The sequence below is a fragment of the Harmonia axyridis genome, chromosome 1 (genome assembly GCF_914767665.1).
Source record: "Harmonia axyridis chromosome 1, icHarAxyr1.1, whole genome shotgun sequence".
In the NCBI taxonomy this organism is placed as follows: Eukaryota; Metazoa; Arthropoda; class Insecta; order Coleoptera; family Coccinellidae; genus Harmonia; species Harmonia axyridis.
In genome coordinates this window covers 55,714,157-55,730,599 of record NC_059501.1, presented here as the reverse complement: position 1 = coordinate 55,730,599, position 16,443 = coordinate 55,714,157, and the positions used below count along the sequence as shown (strand labels likewise).

Here is a 16,443-nt window from a genome sequence, read left to right as displayed (position 1 = left end):
ACCCATGATTTCCCAAACATGCTCAACAACATCTCATAATAGTAGTTGGATTTCTGTTCGTACGGTTAGCGATTTCTCGAAATGACAATCCCGCCTTCCGTTGATCAATAATTCGACCTCTTTCAAATTCACTTAGCTGGCGTTAAATTCCGCGTACACGTGCATTAGGCATTTTAACGAGAACTAAATATCGACTTTGGATCTCCTTGAACAGCCGATTAGTTGTAAAATTTTAAAAACTTGCAAAAAACGACTACAATATTTAAGTAAAACAAAATTGTTCACATGAAAAAACCTTCACGATTTGAAACAGCTCCTTCTGTGTCCTCTATTCAATATTCTAGTTTTTCTGTATAATTTCATTAATCGGATATCTTACCAGGTTCAGTATAAGTTGAAACATTTTTCAGATTCACATCCCAACATCCAGGCTGATTTTCCCCACCGTTGGGAAAAAAGTCGATAGTTCCACATGGAGACAGAAAACCCAATTTATCACCATCAGTATGTATCACCATAACAACTTCTGCATCGTGCTTGTTCAGTCTTTTCGAATCTGGTCGAAGATCGAAAAGTGGACCTGCAGGATCGAGGGCGACGATTCTTTTCAGTTTCTGTCCTGATATTTCTCCAAATTTCTTGCCAGCCCAGCCACAGATTTGACCTCCCAGAGAATGGCCGACGAGTACAATATTCTCCCTGGGAATTTTGTAATCCTTTACCAAACGATTGACAAGAATCCCAACGAAGTTTCCTGTACACAATAGAAATCAATATCAATTAGATAACATGGAATAATCATTACATTTAATATTTTGTAATATTTAAACTCCTATTGAAATAATAATTCTCATAAATATTTCATTATTTTTTCCTGTCTAGAAATGCAATTTTAAATCGACAATTATTGAAAAACGAACCAAACTAAAATTAAAATATTCAAAATTGTTAAGATTGACTAAACGGTCAATAAATTATTAAATTTTTAACTGAAATAACTTGAAGAAGTACATTCCGCAATTTTTCTGATACTATGTATTTCTCCTCATCAGTGTTTTATAGTTAAAAATTACTGAACTTACAATTTGTTCATTTATTTCACAAACTTGCATTTTAACTAGAATAATGTTCTTCTAATACGGATTTAAAAAGATAGCAATCACAACAGGTATTAATAGTTCTTCTATTACTCTTCTGTGAAATAAGTACACAAATCAATTTTTAAACCTGAAATACGAATTTTATGGTTAGTTGCAAGTAGCACCGTTGACCTAAACGTTGATTCACAATTTAAACGTTGATTAATTTCTGATTTCTCTTGCACCGTGCGCCGTCTTTCAAACAACGTTTTATGCAGTATAATAATCGAGTGTCCCAAATTCGTTGTCTAGTGAGTGGATATCAGAATCCCTTTGAGCTAAAAAAACATGAATTGCACATTATCGGGCTAGATTTTTCAGAGAATTAATTTGGAGAAAAAAGCAACTAATTTAACTTTTTCCAAGCTATAAAAGAATATTGGGAAATGGCCTAAAATGAAAAGTTCTCATAACTTCTTCATTATTGGAGCAATTAACGTGGAACAAAAACATTTTGCAGGCACTTGTTTTCGTTTATTTTATTTATTATAATAATTGTTATGGTTTTCATTTGAAGAAACATAAGTTTGTATTATGACTTCAAAATTAATGGCAATAAAAAATGAATAATCACACCAATGGGGTCTACGAAAAAGTGCCTGTAGGATGTTTTGTTCCATGTTAAAAGCACCAATAATGAAGAAGTTATTAGAACTTTTCATTCCACACCATTTTCCAATTTTCTCTCATAGCTGGAGAACACTCGAACACTTGAAGGTTGCGGTTTCACCAAATCAATTTGCCATTCATTTTTTTCTAGTTCAAAGGAATTCTGAGATCACCCACTAGACAACAAATTTGGGACAACCGATACAGAAAAATTTGGTCGTTCTTGAAAACAATGATTTGCGTATCTCACAAGTATTTTTCAAGTTATTTATCTATGTTTATGGACATAAGAGGAAATTAAAAATTGAAATATGAATTCAGATGAATTATCTTTTCATGATGACCTAGACATTATTGAAATGATCGAATTTGAGTTTCCACGAAAAATGTACGAGAGGATACAACACTTCAACCTTCAACCGTCTACAACACTTTTTTAGATCGCACATGAATTGGATTTTATGTAAATCATTAGATATATTATTAACGCAATAATGCCCCACACTTTTTTTTCTCTTCCAGAAATATTATCGATTTTTTGTTTTTCCACACATTTTATGCCTTGAGAAAATGTTGGATATTAGCAATTTCGCATCTGGGGAAATACCAACACACCGACTTCTTTTATTGCAGTCGTTTTCAATTTCTCATCAATATAATATGAAGTCAATATAATAAAAGTTAAATGTTAAATGCAGATGTTAACATTGCCGTCGACATTTTGCAATGTCATCCGCATACGGTGAAATCGAAATAAATTATTAACATAGGTTAAACATTGATTAGTTGAACAATATTAATTTTTAGAACGGTGCAGTAGGCCATTAGAATTTCAAAAATTGTTATGTTGCAACCTTTTTCACAAAAGAGTAAGGCAGAAGAATTCCTGTTGTGATTGACATCTATAAATCCGTACTAGAAGAAATCAATGTTTATATTTTGTAACGTGCAACTGACCATTATAATTTCTGAAATCGTTATTTCAATTATAAATGTTGATTTCTATACTTATTTCAAGGAAGAGTGTGAGTTGAGATCTATTACTACCTGTTGTGATTGCTAGTTTCTTCAAGTTAGCCTACGATCCTAAAATGTAAGTTTGCGAAATTAATTTATCATATTTAATATAATTAAGTTTAAAGTTTGTAAATTTAGTAAGTTCTTTGAACTATAAGACACTCATAAGAAAACATTTTTTTTAATACAAAAATTCAGGAATGTGCGGCTGTTTTTCTGTTAATTTAGTTATTCAATTCATCAACCGTTTTCTCAATTCAATTCAATTTCAATATTTGGGAATTGTATTTCTTGACAAAAAGGTATATGTGTTAGCAATTCATAATATCCTAAATTCTGTAAACCTCTAGCATATTATACTTAGCCCATGTAATACTGAGACCATATAATAGTAAGCCCATAATACTGAGGTCAATATTTGTCAGAATTAATAAGGCATAAGGTATCTATGATCGAACGTAACCTAGAACGCAGACCCTGAAGTATATAGTATAATGATAATATCTAATTCAAAAGGAATTGCTTGTTACCTTATTTCCGTACGTAGTTTATTTTCACTTTCAAAATCTTAGGGTGAATTAAAATATTTCCAAAATATTTCAAATTTTCGCGCTTATTTTATTATTTCATAAATGTCCGCATGAGGTAGCTGACAGCAATGTTAATTTTATCATGAGAATTTCCATACTACACATACATGTTCTATGCTTAGCTACCTAGCAGCGCACGGGATGGTCCAGTATTGGCAGTATTAAAGTTAGTTCATCTATGTTTGTTATAATAAACTCTGCAACCTAGGCTATAGTTTCATTTCTTACATTGAAAGTTTCAATGATTTAATATACAGGGTGGCCATTTGAAAACGAAACAGACGAGATTACAGACGAAATAAAGTTTTTCGATAGAAATGCTCGGACAGGTCGATTTCTGTTTCGAGGGGGACAACTTAAGGTTACGGACGCATAGCGCTTCAACCCTTGCTGCTACAACCCCCACCCCCAATTTTTGAATAGGGAAGATGGGGTGAGTGATACCTCAATTTAAAGGTATTTTTATACTGATTTCAGCACAGTAATTGTTTTTTCATTTTATGCATTAGTTCTCGAAATATTCATGCGTTAGTTAGTTAGGAAGGAAGCCACAGTCATGGTTGTTTTGAAGCTCAAAATGTCGATTTTTCACAAAACACTACAAGTGCCATGAAAACACCACTTCATTTTCAAATACTTAGTTAAGAATATTTCGAGAACTAATGCATAAAATGAAAAAACAATTACTGTGCTGAAATCAGTATAAAAATACCTTCAAATTGAGGTATCACTCACCCCATCTTCCCTATTCAAAATTTGGGGATGAGGGTTGTAGTAGCAAGGGTTGAAGCGCTATGCGTCCGTAACCTACATCTTAAGTTGTCCCCCTCGAAACAGAAATCGACCTGTCCGAGCATTTCTATCGAAAAACTTTATTTCGTCTGTAATCTCGTCTGTTTCGTTTTCAAATGGCCACCCTGTATATCTAAAAGGTATATCAAATATTATAGTAAAGGTTTTGGCACAACAATAATTTTGATATTTATTAATATACCTAATAATACTAATACTTGATTTCAATAAAAATCATCAAATGTGCTCAAGCTACAATATCTAACACAATGTTATGAATTCAATAATTTGCTGATAGATTGTTCAGGTTTTTGAAACACTTATGGAAAAATTGTACCGCTAAAATATTCACCTGCACTCTCAGTATCGAAAGCAGAAAAGGGGTAGGTGTCACTTGCTGGTCCGTCCCAATTGACTTGCACCACATGAGCACCAGGACGCGTTCTAATCAGAATTTCTGATATATTGCGAATCCATGAAGCATTGATGCTCGAATGCCATCCATGAATAATGAAGAAAATTTTACCCTTTGTATTGGCTACATCGTCAGGCTCATAAAAGTTAATTTTTTTCGGGTTATCCAAGTTTTCTTTAGTAACAAGATGAAACGTCAATTGTTCCAAGTTGACAGGTGTACCAACAACCTCCTTCAAACCATTTACGACACCCTTTTCTACGGCAAAAGCGCCCTTGTGAACTTGGCCTAATACTGTTTTTGCACCGCCTTCAACGTGTTTATCTGCTTCATAAACTGTTTCATTAGCAGCTTTCACAACTTCTTCACCCACTTCTTCGACACCACTTCCGATTTCATCCACTGCCTTACCTGCTGCTGCTATGGGATTTGGCAAGTCCCATGACCGAACATCTGCAAAATATCAAAATGAATAATGCTGAAAAGTGAAGAATTTGATTGAACTTGAAATACGTATGTCTAAAAAAATAATTATATTTATCGCTCGTAGATCTATTGGGAGATTCATAAAGACGTCTCATTATTCCCCTTTGCAGAATACTAAGTAGTTTCTAAATAAATCATTTATTCAATTCTCTAAGTATTTCTATTCTTCAACAATAATGTGATATTTTTGTTACACGATATCAAAAACTATCTAAGGAACAAAGAAGAAGTACCTCAAAAGTCAAGAAGCACACGAATTTCAGTACCTAGCGCGAAATATATAATAACCTCCGCTTCTGAAGGAAGAAACTTTATATGAAATTGAAAATACTTTAACTTCACGATGAAAGATATAGTATCTAAGATGATTATCTACAGAAATAAGAATATAAAGGTAATAAAGTAGGTATGTATATTTAGTCAGCAAAATTGATGAGAATAAACTAGACCAAAATATCCTTGCTCATCAAGAAGCCAAAAAAGAGTTCCAACAACTCCAAGAACTTCAACTGATTAATCAGGATAAGAATATTTTAAAATATGAAGAACTTCTGCGAATGGAACATGAGAAATTTTCATGTGAATTCAAGAGTATTCCAACAGGAAAAATTCCAAGGCCAACATCCAGGATATAATACCGGAGATCTTGAAATGATCTATCACCTCTAACCCCAAAGAAGAGTAAAAATGAGAAGACATAGATGAAACTCATCATCGACGAGCGTAACTGTCTAAGGGTATATTAGGCCAATTGAAAAACCCTGGTCTGATGCACAGATGGTGGAGCTAGTATTAAATCCATATGGTTTTTAGTTAGTACCAACCTTCAAACGATACGTGTCAAAATTTGACAGCAGTCTGACCATTACTTGGTGAGGTATTGCGTTGTGAGTATAGCTACTTTCGTTATTTGAAAAAAGATGGAAAAAAAAGAATTTCGTTTGCTGATAAAATATTGCTTTTTGATGGGAAAATACAGTTGAAGCAAAATAATGGCTTGATGTTTCCAGTCTGCACTGGGAAAATCAATCAACCATCATTTATTGGTATGCTAAGTTTGAACATGGTGAAATGAGCATCGGAGACGGCGAACGCAGTGGACGCCCAAAAGAGGCTGTCACCGACGAAAAAATCAAAAAAGTTCACAAAATAATTTTGAATGATCGTAAAGTGAAGTTGACCGAGATAGCAGACATTGTGAAGACATCATCTGAACGTGTACATCATATCAATGAAAACAATGGCAAAATTGCATGAATTGGGCTTCGAATTGCTTCTGTATCCACCGTATTCGCCAGATCTGGCCCCCAGCGATTTTTTTCTGTTCTCAGACCTCAAAAGAATGCTTGCTGGAAAGAAATTAAGCGCCAATGAAGAAGTAATCGCCGAAACCGAGGCCTATTTTGAAGACAAATCATACTACAAAAATGTTATCGAAAAGTTGGAAGATTGCTGAATCGCCCTCGAAGGCAAATATGTTGAATAATAAAATCGAATTTTGCCAAAAAAAGTGTTTTACTATGATAGACCGGGGACTTTTTAATTGGCCTGAAAACTATCAGTGTTTTGTCCATTCCGTGTCCGAAGCAAAAACCAGATGGTCAACGGACGATTTGTCTCAAATTATAAATTCTTTAAAATCTTATACGATAGATAATAAATATGTATACAGCCACTTTTTCAATGGGATTGTATTGGTAACTTTTAAACCATAAGAGTTAGAAGGTCGGTCAAATGGAGAGAAAGTTGCATGCATAGAAGCATTATCAAGCAGTTCAAACAAATCGAGATTGTCAGGGCCGGTTATTGAGATATCATAAGAAAAGTAAATTCTGTCATTTTGATTTTTCTTTTTAATTTTACACTTTATTTCAAATATTATCAAAAAATGTTACAGGAATTTTTTATTCGACAGTAAATTGTTCTCAATTTTACGTAATCAGATTTCGTATCCAACGTTTCGTACTCTCTGGGCCACCCTCAACCTAATTTTTTTCAATACGGACCTGCATATTTTATGACACTTTTCAAAATAACTTTTAACGCTAAATTCAACGATATATCATACAATGTCATTCAAACTTGATATTCAGGTGATTTTGACCCTTATCCAAATTTCTTTGGGTCGGATCTGTATTACATTTAGGTACCTTTAGTTTAATTAACAACATGCAATACATTTCGATGAGAAAATCAACTTACTCATCTTGAACTAAATGGAACATATCAGAATCAAATCAAGAAACAAGTAATAATTATTTACATATTTCAATTCATAATAATTAAACGAATTTTCATTTGATGAAAGAAAAATCGAATGATTATTCGAAAGTAAATGAAAATGAATGAAGTAAGTGTTCGAAATGTCCATCATTTTGTAAAATGCACGTAACGGTTCTGGAACCCATACTTCTAATACATTTGCTTATTTCGTCTTCCTGAATACCTTTCAATACATTCTCAATTTTCTCGCGAGAAATCACTATTGTTGGATTTGTCATTAGTTTTCCGTTGAAACAAATTACAGAATCGAACTTTATTTTGATATCATTACGATATAAGTTTTGCAAGGCTTGGTATTCAAATTAATCATTGTATTCGCGTTTCTTGACTATTTTATTAACAGCAGTTTTTGATAATTTGCATTCACTACAGATCCGACCCAAAGAAAATTGGATAAGGGTCAAAATAACCTGAAAATCAACTTTGAATGACATTGTATGATATATCGTTGAATTCAGCGTTAAAAGTTTTTCCGAAAAGTGTCATAAAATATACAGGTCCGTATTGAAAAAAATGAGGTTGAGGGTGGCCCAGAGAGCACGAAACGTTGGATACAAAATCTGATTACGTCAAATTGAGAACAATTTACTGTCGAATAAAAAATTCCTGTTACATTTTTTGATAATATTTGAAATTAAGTGGGAAAAAAAAATCAAAATGACAGAATCTACTTTTATTATGATATCTTAATAATCGGCCCTGGCAATCTCGATTTGTTTGAACTGCTTGATAATGCTTGTATGCATGCAACTTTTTCTCCATTTGACCGACCTTCTAACTCCCCTGTATACGTCCAGGATGGAGCAACAATCCTAAGATCATGTTTTTTTTTATACAGAATATTATAATGTGTATTAGATTTTTATACCTTTTGAATTGGTTAAAGTGTATTTAGTTTCTGTAGAATGAAGTTTATTTTAGTCACGTACAGAAAATTATATATGTAATTATCTCTGTGACTTGTTTTTGTTTATTTCAATGAGTACGAATAAACATATCGATCTACCCATCTATATCATTATTTTTCATTATCCCCCTGTCCGGGTATAACGACGAAATTGTATTTTGAGTTGATATAAAACTTTTATTTGTGAGATACAGGAAATGTGTTATTTGTGGAGAAACCGCGAATTGAGTGGAATATCGTATCACTGATATGTGTTTTCATTTCCTTACTTATGTCAAATTTGATATTTAATGTTCAGGACAAAATTCGCTTATTGAAAATACCGGTCCCTCTCGCTATATATAGGGTGTTTTTTTTCGAGGTATATAACTTTAAGTTGGCATTACTGTTCAAGATAGCGACCGATTTAACAGCTGTCAAGTGATTTATTCTCAGTTTGGTTTGGCAATTCATCATGAATAGACTCACGCCTGAACAACGCTTGCAAATAGTGCAATTTCATTTCGAAAATAATGGTTTTGTGCGGAATACGTATCGCGCACTACGTCCATTTTATTTTGTTTAGCGATGAAACGCACTTCTGGTTGAATGGCTACGTCAACAAACAAAACTGCTGCATTTGGAGTAAAGCTAATCCTCAAGTGTATTTCGAAACACCGTTACATCCAGAAAAACTGACTGTTTGGTGCGCTTTATGGGCTGGTGGAATCATTGGTCCGTACTTCTTCAAAAACGATGATGGCCAGAACGTTACAGTCAATGGTGATCGGTATAGAGCCATGATCACTAACTTTTTCATTCCTGAATTGAACAACAATGATGTCGAAGAGCTGTGGTTCCAACAAGACGGCGCAACATGTCACACAGCTCGTGCCACAATAGATTTATTGAAAGACACGTTTGGTGACCGCCTAATTTCACGTTTTGGACCTGTGAATTGGCCTCCAAGATCTTGTGATTTAACTCCGCTAGACTACTTTCTGTGGGGCTATGTAAAGTCATTGGTCTATGCGGCTAAGCCACAAACCCTTGGCCATTTGGAAGACAACATTCGCCGTGTTATTGCCGATATCCGGCCACAAATGTTGGAAAAAGTCATCGAAAATTGGACGTCCAGATTGGACTACATCCGAACCAGCCGTGGTGGTCATATGCCAGAAATCATACTTAAAATGTAATGCCACAAGATTATCTGGCGGATAAATAAAATTCATGTCAATCGAATAATCCATCGTTATTTTATTGCAATTTAAAGTTCTATAGCTCTAAAAAAACACCCTATACTACTCTGAGATAATAGATAATAGCAGACGTGAATAGGCACAGATCACAGAGGAATAATTTGTGATACTAAAATAGTCACGTCTGAAACTCACTAATTCACGGTTCAAAAAAAGATCATTTCGTGCAAATGACTAATCTTGTAAGATTCTTGAATTACTGCGAGATAGGTTGTATATAACCTTCAAAGTTAAACACAATTTTCATTTTTATTCAGGTATTACTCAGAATAGAAGAAACAATATCTTAATCAATCTTTCATTTGAATACTAAATATTTTTATATCTGAAGACATTCTTTTCAGGTCAAGTTTCAATCAATAAAGAATTTTTTGGATTAAGTACCTATGTCGATTTTTGAAGAAATGCTTGGGAATTAAAAGAAATGAATAACCATCGACTTTGTTTGAAAAATTACATGAGTAGAAGAAAATGTATGAAACGAATTTATTTAATTTCCTCAGAATTCACTTTTGAATAACCTAATATTTAAATGTACAGTTCCAATCAATTCGTGAAAAATATTCCTTAACCGATCAACATTGAGAAAATCCACTTACAAGAGCCATCTGTTAATAAACCACAAACAAACGCACAGAACAAGAGCTTCATTCTCGATCTTTTAACTAACTTCTCCTTTCCAATGAATGAGTTATCTTATTCGCTCTGCATTATTCCAATAATGAATGAATCCTATCATTTATATGAGATAAACGAGTATTGGTTATGGAGGACACTTGGGGAAATTCAGAAGGATGTGAATGCTGATTGAATACCAAAGAAGCAAACCACAAAATTTCAATATTATAAAAGCTACATCGTCAAAGAATGAGATTGATTTTGCAATAATTAATTACACCGATTACTTTACCTTATGCAATAATATCACTGTTTCATTAAATATACATCTGGACTTAGGACAAGGTGTTTTTTGTTGATTCTAAATAATTGATACAAATTTTTATACAGATATACATATATTGATATCAATGATCTTCTGCTCTTCAACAAATAACAGAGTAATCGCCCATTCATCAGACACTGACCCCGCCCTTCATGATTGGCTTCTGAATAAAACAAATTATTTTCGGTCCATGTGAATCGAATATTTTTGGAATTTTCAAGAAACTCATTGTATTGCCCTGTTTTTATGTAGGTACCTATACAATTTCAGAAAAAACTGGTGGATTTTTCGGAACATTGACGAAAAGAAGTTTATTATTTATTCATTAATTAATAACTATTTATTGGAGATTCAATTCGGTCAGCAACAACATGAAGGAATATCGACAAATACAATCAACATCAAAAACCATCAAAGGTGCCGCGTTATCCAGATGTCGCGTGATCCCCTCATAGGCTTATTCGCGTTCGCGTCATCGTTTAGCAAAACGATGACGAATTTTATCGCCACTTGGGGCGCCTTATGAATTATTTTCTTTTCAATTTTTCAGAATGAGCAATGATTCCATTTCATCATTTCCAACCTATCCTTCTTAAGAAAGATAAAAATTATTTTACACATTCCATTATATTATAACCAATATTTTTCAACAAAATATTCAAGCTCATTATAAAGCCAAATCTGAGTAGAAGAACGTGAAACCGAAGAATCCGCTCTAAAAGGGCTGTAAATAATGAAAAAAGTAGTCAACGACTTTTTCCAAGAAATCTGGATCCCTAGAAAAAAGTATAATTTATTTATTTTTTTATATCAACGAATTCTATAGATATATGATTTAAATCAAATCAACTAGTGTTGGGCGATTGTTTCACTCGATAATCTTGATGGAAAAAAATGTTGAAGCTGTTTATGAAGTCACTACTGAGCATATGAACCTGAAACCGCAGGATCCTGCTCTGCTCTACAGAGACGGCAAATAATTGAGGGTAGCATTATATACTTTTTCCGAGAAATCCGGATTCCTGGAAGAATGAATTATTATTTTTTTTTTTTTATTTCAACAAATTTCACAGATGGTATTTTTTATCAAATTCGCTAATCTCAAACATCTCTGCATGGATAATGTCTGCAACATCTATTCGAATCAAAAATAGTGTTTCATCTGAATCATCCGGTTGTTTTATTTAATCATATTAAAAAAAAAACGAAATTTTCGAGCGTTTTATGAAGTCGAAATAACTCAGTAGAAGGATTTGAAACCTGAATATATATATATTATATATATCTTATTCTGAATACCACATAGTTTCAAATTGCCTGTATATGACATATGTTTTTCACTATGAATTGGAATTAGATGATTTGGTTGCAACTCCATATATTCTCTCCTTGTAGCTTTCTTATTTTTATTGTTCTTTACATAAATTGAAAAGATTTCAAATTTTTCCGCTTCTGTGTAGTGCATATTCGATGAATATTTTCATTCAGTTACAAGCGTTTGTCATATATTGTTGACAACGAGATAACTCAAAAAAGGGCATTTTGAATTATCGCAGCCTTCCACTTGAATACTGATTACTTAGCTTGCCAAGTGGTTCTCAAAATTTGAAACTCTGTGGTACTCAGAATAAGAGAGAAGGGCCAAACATATGTTATATATTCCAAATCAGAGGAATAAGAACAAGTCAAATATGAAAAAATATACAGGGTGTTCCATTTGAAAAAATGAAGTTGCAATCAATATGTTGCCCACTCTGTATATATTTCATTCTTTGAAATCAATTTGAAAAACACTGGTCGATTTCTTGAAACATTTGTAGAAAACATTTTTTTGTACCTTTTTCAGTTACAAAGTTAAAGGGGTGGTCAAATTATGGTGAAAAACCCGGTACGGAAGGCTCATTCTAACACTCATTCATTCAAAAACCAGTCACTTCGCGGCGAGTTTTTGAATTTCAAACTCGTGAAAAAGTGTCAATGCCTTCTGCACTTTTTCATGAATAATCTAATATTTCCTACCAATTTCGAGTTCCGTGCAAAATTTGAAGCGGATACATCATCAGAACCTTAGAAAATTTAAGAATTATATTACAAAAATACGTACCATTTACATGATTACAGTTCCGATTAAGTTGAGATTTACTTGTATATAAAGAATTTTTGTGGAAAGAGCATAAACCCACAAGAAGAATATCGAAAAAAATCTAATAATTCCATAACAACAAATCCGAACGAGTTCAGACTTTGCAAGATAATATAAAATAACCATTTCATGCTTTATGCAAAATTTTGTGATGACTGCGTCATCAGAATGATAAAAATTAAAATATCAAAAGATATAAGATAGAGAGATGTTTTGAGCGATTGTTAATTGTTGATCGCAGAACTGTATATTATGGGTATATGTGGTCTCCAATGCAATCAGCGCAAGAATGAACGAGCGCTCAAAATAAACGAAATCAAATGACGAGAAATCAAAGACTTCCATACGAAATTGAAAGCACTGAAAAATTCCAATACTATTAAGAGGGTTATTTAGACATCGATCCTGTTATTTTGAAGTTTTTATGTTATTTCATTCGAAAATAATTGTGTCTAAGACCTGAAATTGAGAGAGTTTTACTATTTATCTATAGAACTATACAAACTATTTTACAACTGTCTTGTCCCTCACCGAATAAATTTGTCGCTATAAGAACGGTGAGTTTGATCGATATGAGAGTTAGTTTAGGTACTGTATTGTATATTAGATTTCCAACTGTGAATACATGGAAGAAAAAATAGATATGAATAATTTTTCAAATGCAGAAAAAGAGGATTCAAGGTTTGATGAGTGAAATGTGATGATCGTTTATTCTTCAGTTTATTCCTTCAGATCGGATAATGACAAATCAGCGGCTGAGAAGCTCATTCAAATCTTATCTAGCGAACAGTTGAGCCAAATGGAAAGCATATTCAAAAATGGAAAATATAGCGAAGGTATGAAAATGGAGGAATTTTCCGACGTTATGAGGACAATATTGGGTATGATAACATAAACAAAATATTTCGCATTCAATATTCAATATAATTTTAGTTTCAGATAACAATGATAAATTATGTTTGGAATTTTTTGACCTCTACTCAATAGATGGCCATTTAACATGGAATGTCACCTTAAATGGACTGATAAGTACGTTTCCTTCGAGCTATGATAATCGTATAAAATTAGAATTCATAGGAATAAACAAGAACAATCTTACCAAGGTGAGACTCCGTTATGAAACTTCGTGGAATTGAGTTCGTTTTCTATGATGTATACCAACAAATCAGTCAATTGCAGACATTTGGTTATTGAGAAAAATTATCTATCCCACAGATACATTCAATACTTTCAAGTATGAGATCTTAATGAGAACCAATATAAGAATAGGCTAAAGAATTTTTTTTCGAAAATTAATTGAATTTGATGAAAATTGTTGATGGTAATAGTCAAATTGACTGAATTAATCGTAACATATAAATATAAAATATTTCGAATGGACTTATACTGACATGTTCAACAAGAAAGTTGCAGATGACAATATCATTGTCGAAACACAAAAATCACCTAGATTTCGTGGACACTTCAAGCTCTATACCTTTAACGTTGTGGCCTATATCAAACTTTGAAATTATTGTTTGGATCTATATGTCCAGCAACCACAGTTTCCAAATTTGATTTGTCAATGGAACATATTCAATTTTCTGTTCGGTTTCAATGTGATGCATAGTTGAGATGACCTATGGTCCCGTTTTGAACGGGACTGTCCTTGTTTGATTACTTGTCCCGGTGTCCTGATACTGAACTCCGGGACGTTAAATTGTCCCGTTTTCGGAAACCGCGTGAAATATTTTTTTTTTTGTAATATAGATAACATCATCAAAATAATCAACAACTTCAAATGAGTTTTTTTCTCTTTCATTAACTACCTATTTGATTTTTCCCTCTTAATCTCTGAATACAAATACACCAACCATTAGTAATATTGTCTTGTATCTTGAATTCAGATCATCTCTGACAATAATGTTCTAGTACCCCCAAACCCAATACCTGGATACGCCGTCACTGATTTGATTCAAATAAACTGCTGTCCTGTTTTGATACAAAGAATAATAGGTAGTGTAAAATACCAAATTAGGAAATATTATTTATGACCTAGGCCTGGCAAAAAAATAGGAATATTTTGGTTTATAGTTAGTTTCCCATAATGAATCCTTGGAATCTGTCAAGAAAAAAATGTTTTTATTCAAAGGTACAACAACAATGTCATATTTTGACTGACAAGATTATCGAAAAGTTCTAGCAAGACTTTTCCTTCGCCGGAAGGAAAAGTCTTGCTATGTCAACAATGAATTACTTTTTGTCCGCCGAAGGGAGAAGTGTAGCCTAGCAACGATAACATAACTATCGACTAGTATACTTCATGTTTGTCAAAATTAATTTAGCATGACAACCGTAACTAAGCAAATTTTCCATTGATCAATCAATTAGGTATAAAGATCGTTAATATTGATCTTATTTAAGGTTGGGTCATCACATTTTGATGAATTTCGAATCGGTAAAAAAAACATATTTTCGTAGATGGAGTGACAAATTATTATTTTTCCTGCCTAGGCAGCAACATAATTATTCTCAATAGGAATAAACATTTAATTTTTTTTGAGAAAAAGATTATTTAGCAATTAATAAATAATACTTCGAAAAAAATTGGCAAGAATATTAATAGTGTTATTTATTGCCTTTAAACAAATAGCCATCGACCTGGAGACCTTCAGCCTTTGACTGGAATAATAATAATAATAATAATAATAATTTATTCACTGACTACATTACAACATATATACACAGTAAGAAAATACAAAACATGAGTGGAGAACATAAATGCTCACATAATAATAAAATCATGTATTATAACAAATAAAGGAGTGAATAAAGTGTTAATCACAGAAGCTTTAGCTACGAAAGCTATTGCTTGTACGTGATATAATCAACCTAGATTTAACTATCCTTTATTGACAAGTGAACGAACAAACTCAAAATACACAACAAAACGAGAAATATTTCTGCTTCCTGTAGTTCCACCTAGAACAGCCTTTGGCTGATCAGAGCAATCAATCCTGATCTTCCGATAGATACTATCCACTTCCTTGACATCTTTCTGAACAAACTTAAACTGTTGAGTTTCTTTATGTACGAGGGTAGCTGATTGAAAACTTTCGGAGCAAGGTAGTTACAGCAGCGCTGTCCTATATTCTTTTCACAACGGGGTATGTTTAAGGAGCTTGATCTATTTCTGGTGTTATAACAGTGGTCAACTGGATCGGAAGTAATTTTCGACTTTTTCATATTTATTAGCATACTGAGACAGAAGAGTTGTCTTATATCAAGCATCCCGGACTCCCTGTACAAACTATCGTTGGAGAACATGAGTGGTTTACCGTAAATAATTCTAAGTATCCATCTTTGCATTACATTTAAGTTCTCCAAATGATTATCATTCACGCCGCCCCAACCAATAATTCCATACGACAATTGTGGCTGCACTAATGCAAAGTACAGCAATTTCAGGTGTTTCAAGTCGAGGTAGTCTTTTAAATATTTAATTTTATATAAAATGCCTCTTAGCTTGTTGACGATACTTTTGATATGCATGTCCCATTTAAGGTGTCTATCGATCGTTATACCCAAATATTTGATGGAGTCCGCTTCCGGGATATGTAAGTTCGGTGTGACCATCAGGGGTCCAATATGTGGTAATCCACTCGAGTACGATGCGAATGGTAAATATCTCGTTTTCTCCAAATTTATCGTCAATTTATTGTACCTGAACCACATATCCAGATTACTGAAGTCCTTCTCGGCCTCAGCTTTCAGGGTGTTCCAAGAATCTGACTCACAAAACAACGCCACGTCGTCTGCAAAACAGAGAACTCTGCCTCTTACTCTGACACTCAACAAACTGTTTATATACAGTGTGAATAAAAGGGGTCCAAGAACCG

At 33.2% G+C, this 16,443-nt stretch overlaps 2 protein-coding genes across 6 annotated transcripts in view; one reads left to right on the top strand and one right to left on the bottom strand.

Moving 5' to 3' along the window:
* Window positions 1-16,443, bottom strand: part of LOC123671438 (phospholipase A1-like) — a 46,037-nt gene that overhangs the window by 812 nt on the left and 28,782 nt on the right. For 2 of the 3 annotated variants that reach the window (XM_045605298.1, XM_045605297.1), the window contains exon 3: window positions 4,885-5,015. In XM_045605298.1, coding sequence (XP_045461254.1) covers window positions 4,983-5,015 — 33 coding nt within the window. In that variant the 3' untranslated portion in view covers window positions 4,885-4,982. Of the gene's footprint in view, window positions 1-379; window positions 755-4,499; window positions 5,016-10,078; window positions 10,259-16,443 lie in introns of those variants that run through there. The other variant, XM_045605296.1, reaches the window with a different exon arrangement.
* LOC123671437 (WD repeat-containing protein on Y chromosome-like) overlaps window positions 744-16,443 on the top strand; it is a 34,687-nt gene continuing 18,987 nt past the window's right edge. The window contains exons 1-3 of one of the 3 annotated variants that reach the window (XM_045605295.1): window positions 744-2,841; window positions 13,298-13,446; window positions 13,499-13,668. In XM_045605295.1, coding sequence (XP_045461251.1) covers window positions 13,365-13,446; window positions 13,499-13,668 — 252 coding nt within the window. In that variant the 5' untranslated portion in view covers window positions 744-2,841; window positions 13,298-13,364. Of the gene's footprint in view, window positions 2,842-12,846; window positions 13,247-13,297; window positions 13,447-13,498; window positions 13,669-16,443 lie in introns of those variants that run through there. The other 2 variants (XM_045605294.1, XM_045605293.1) reach the window with 2 other exon arrangements.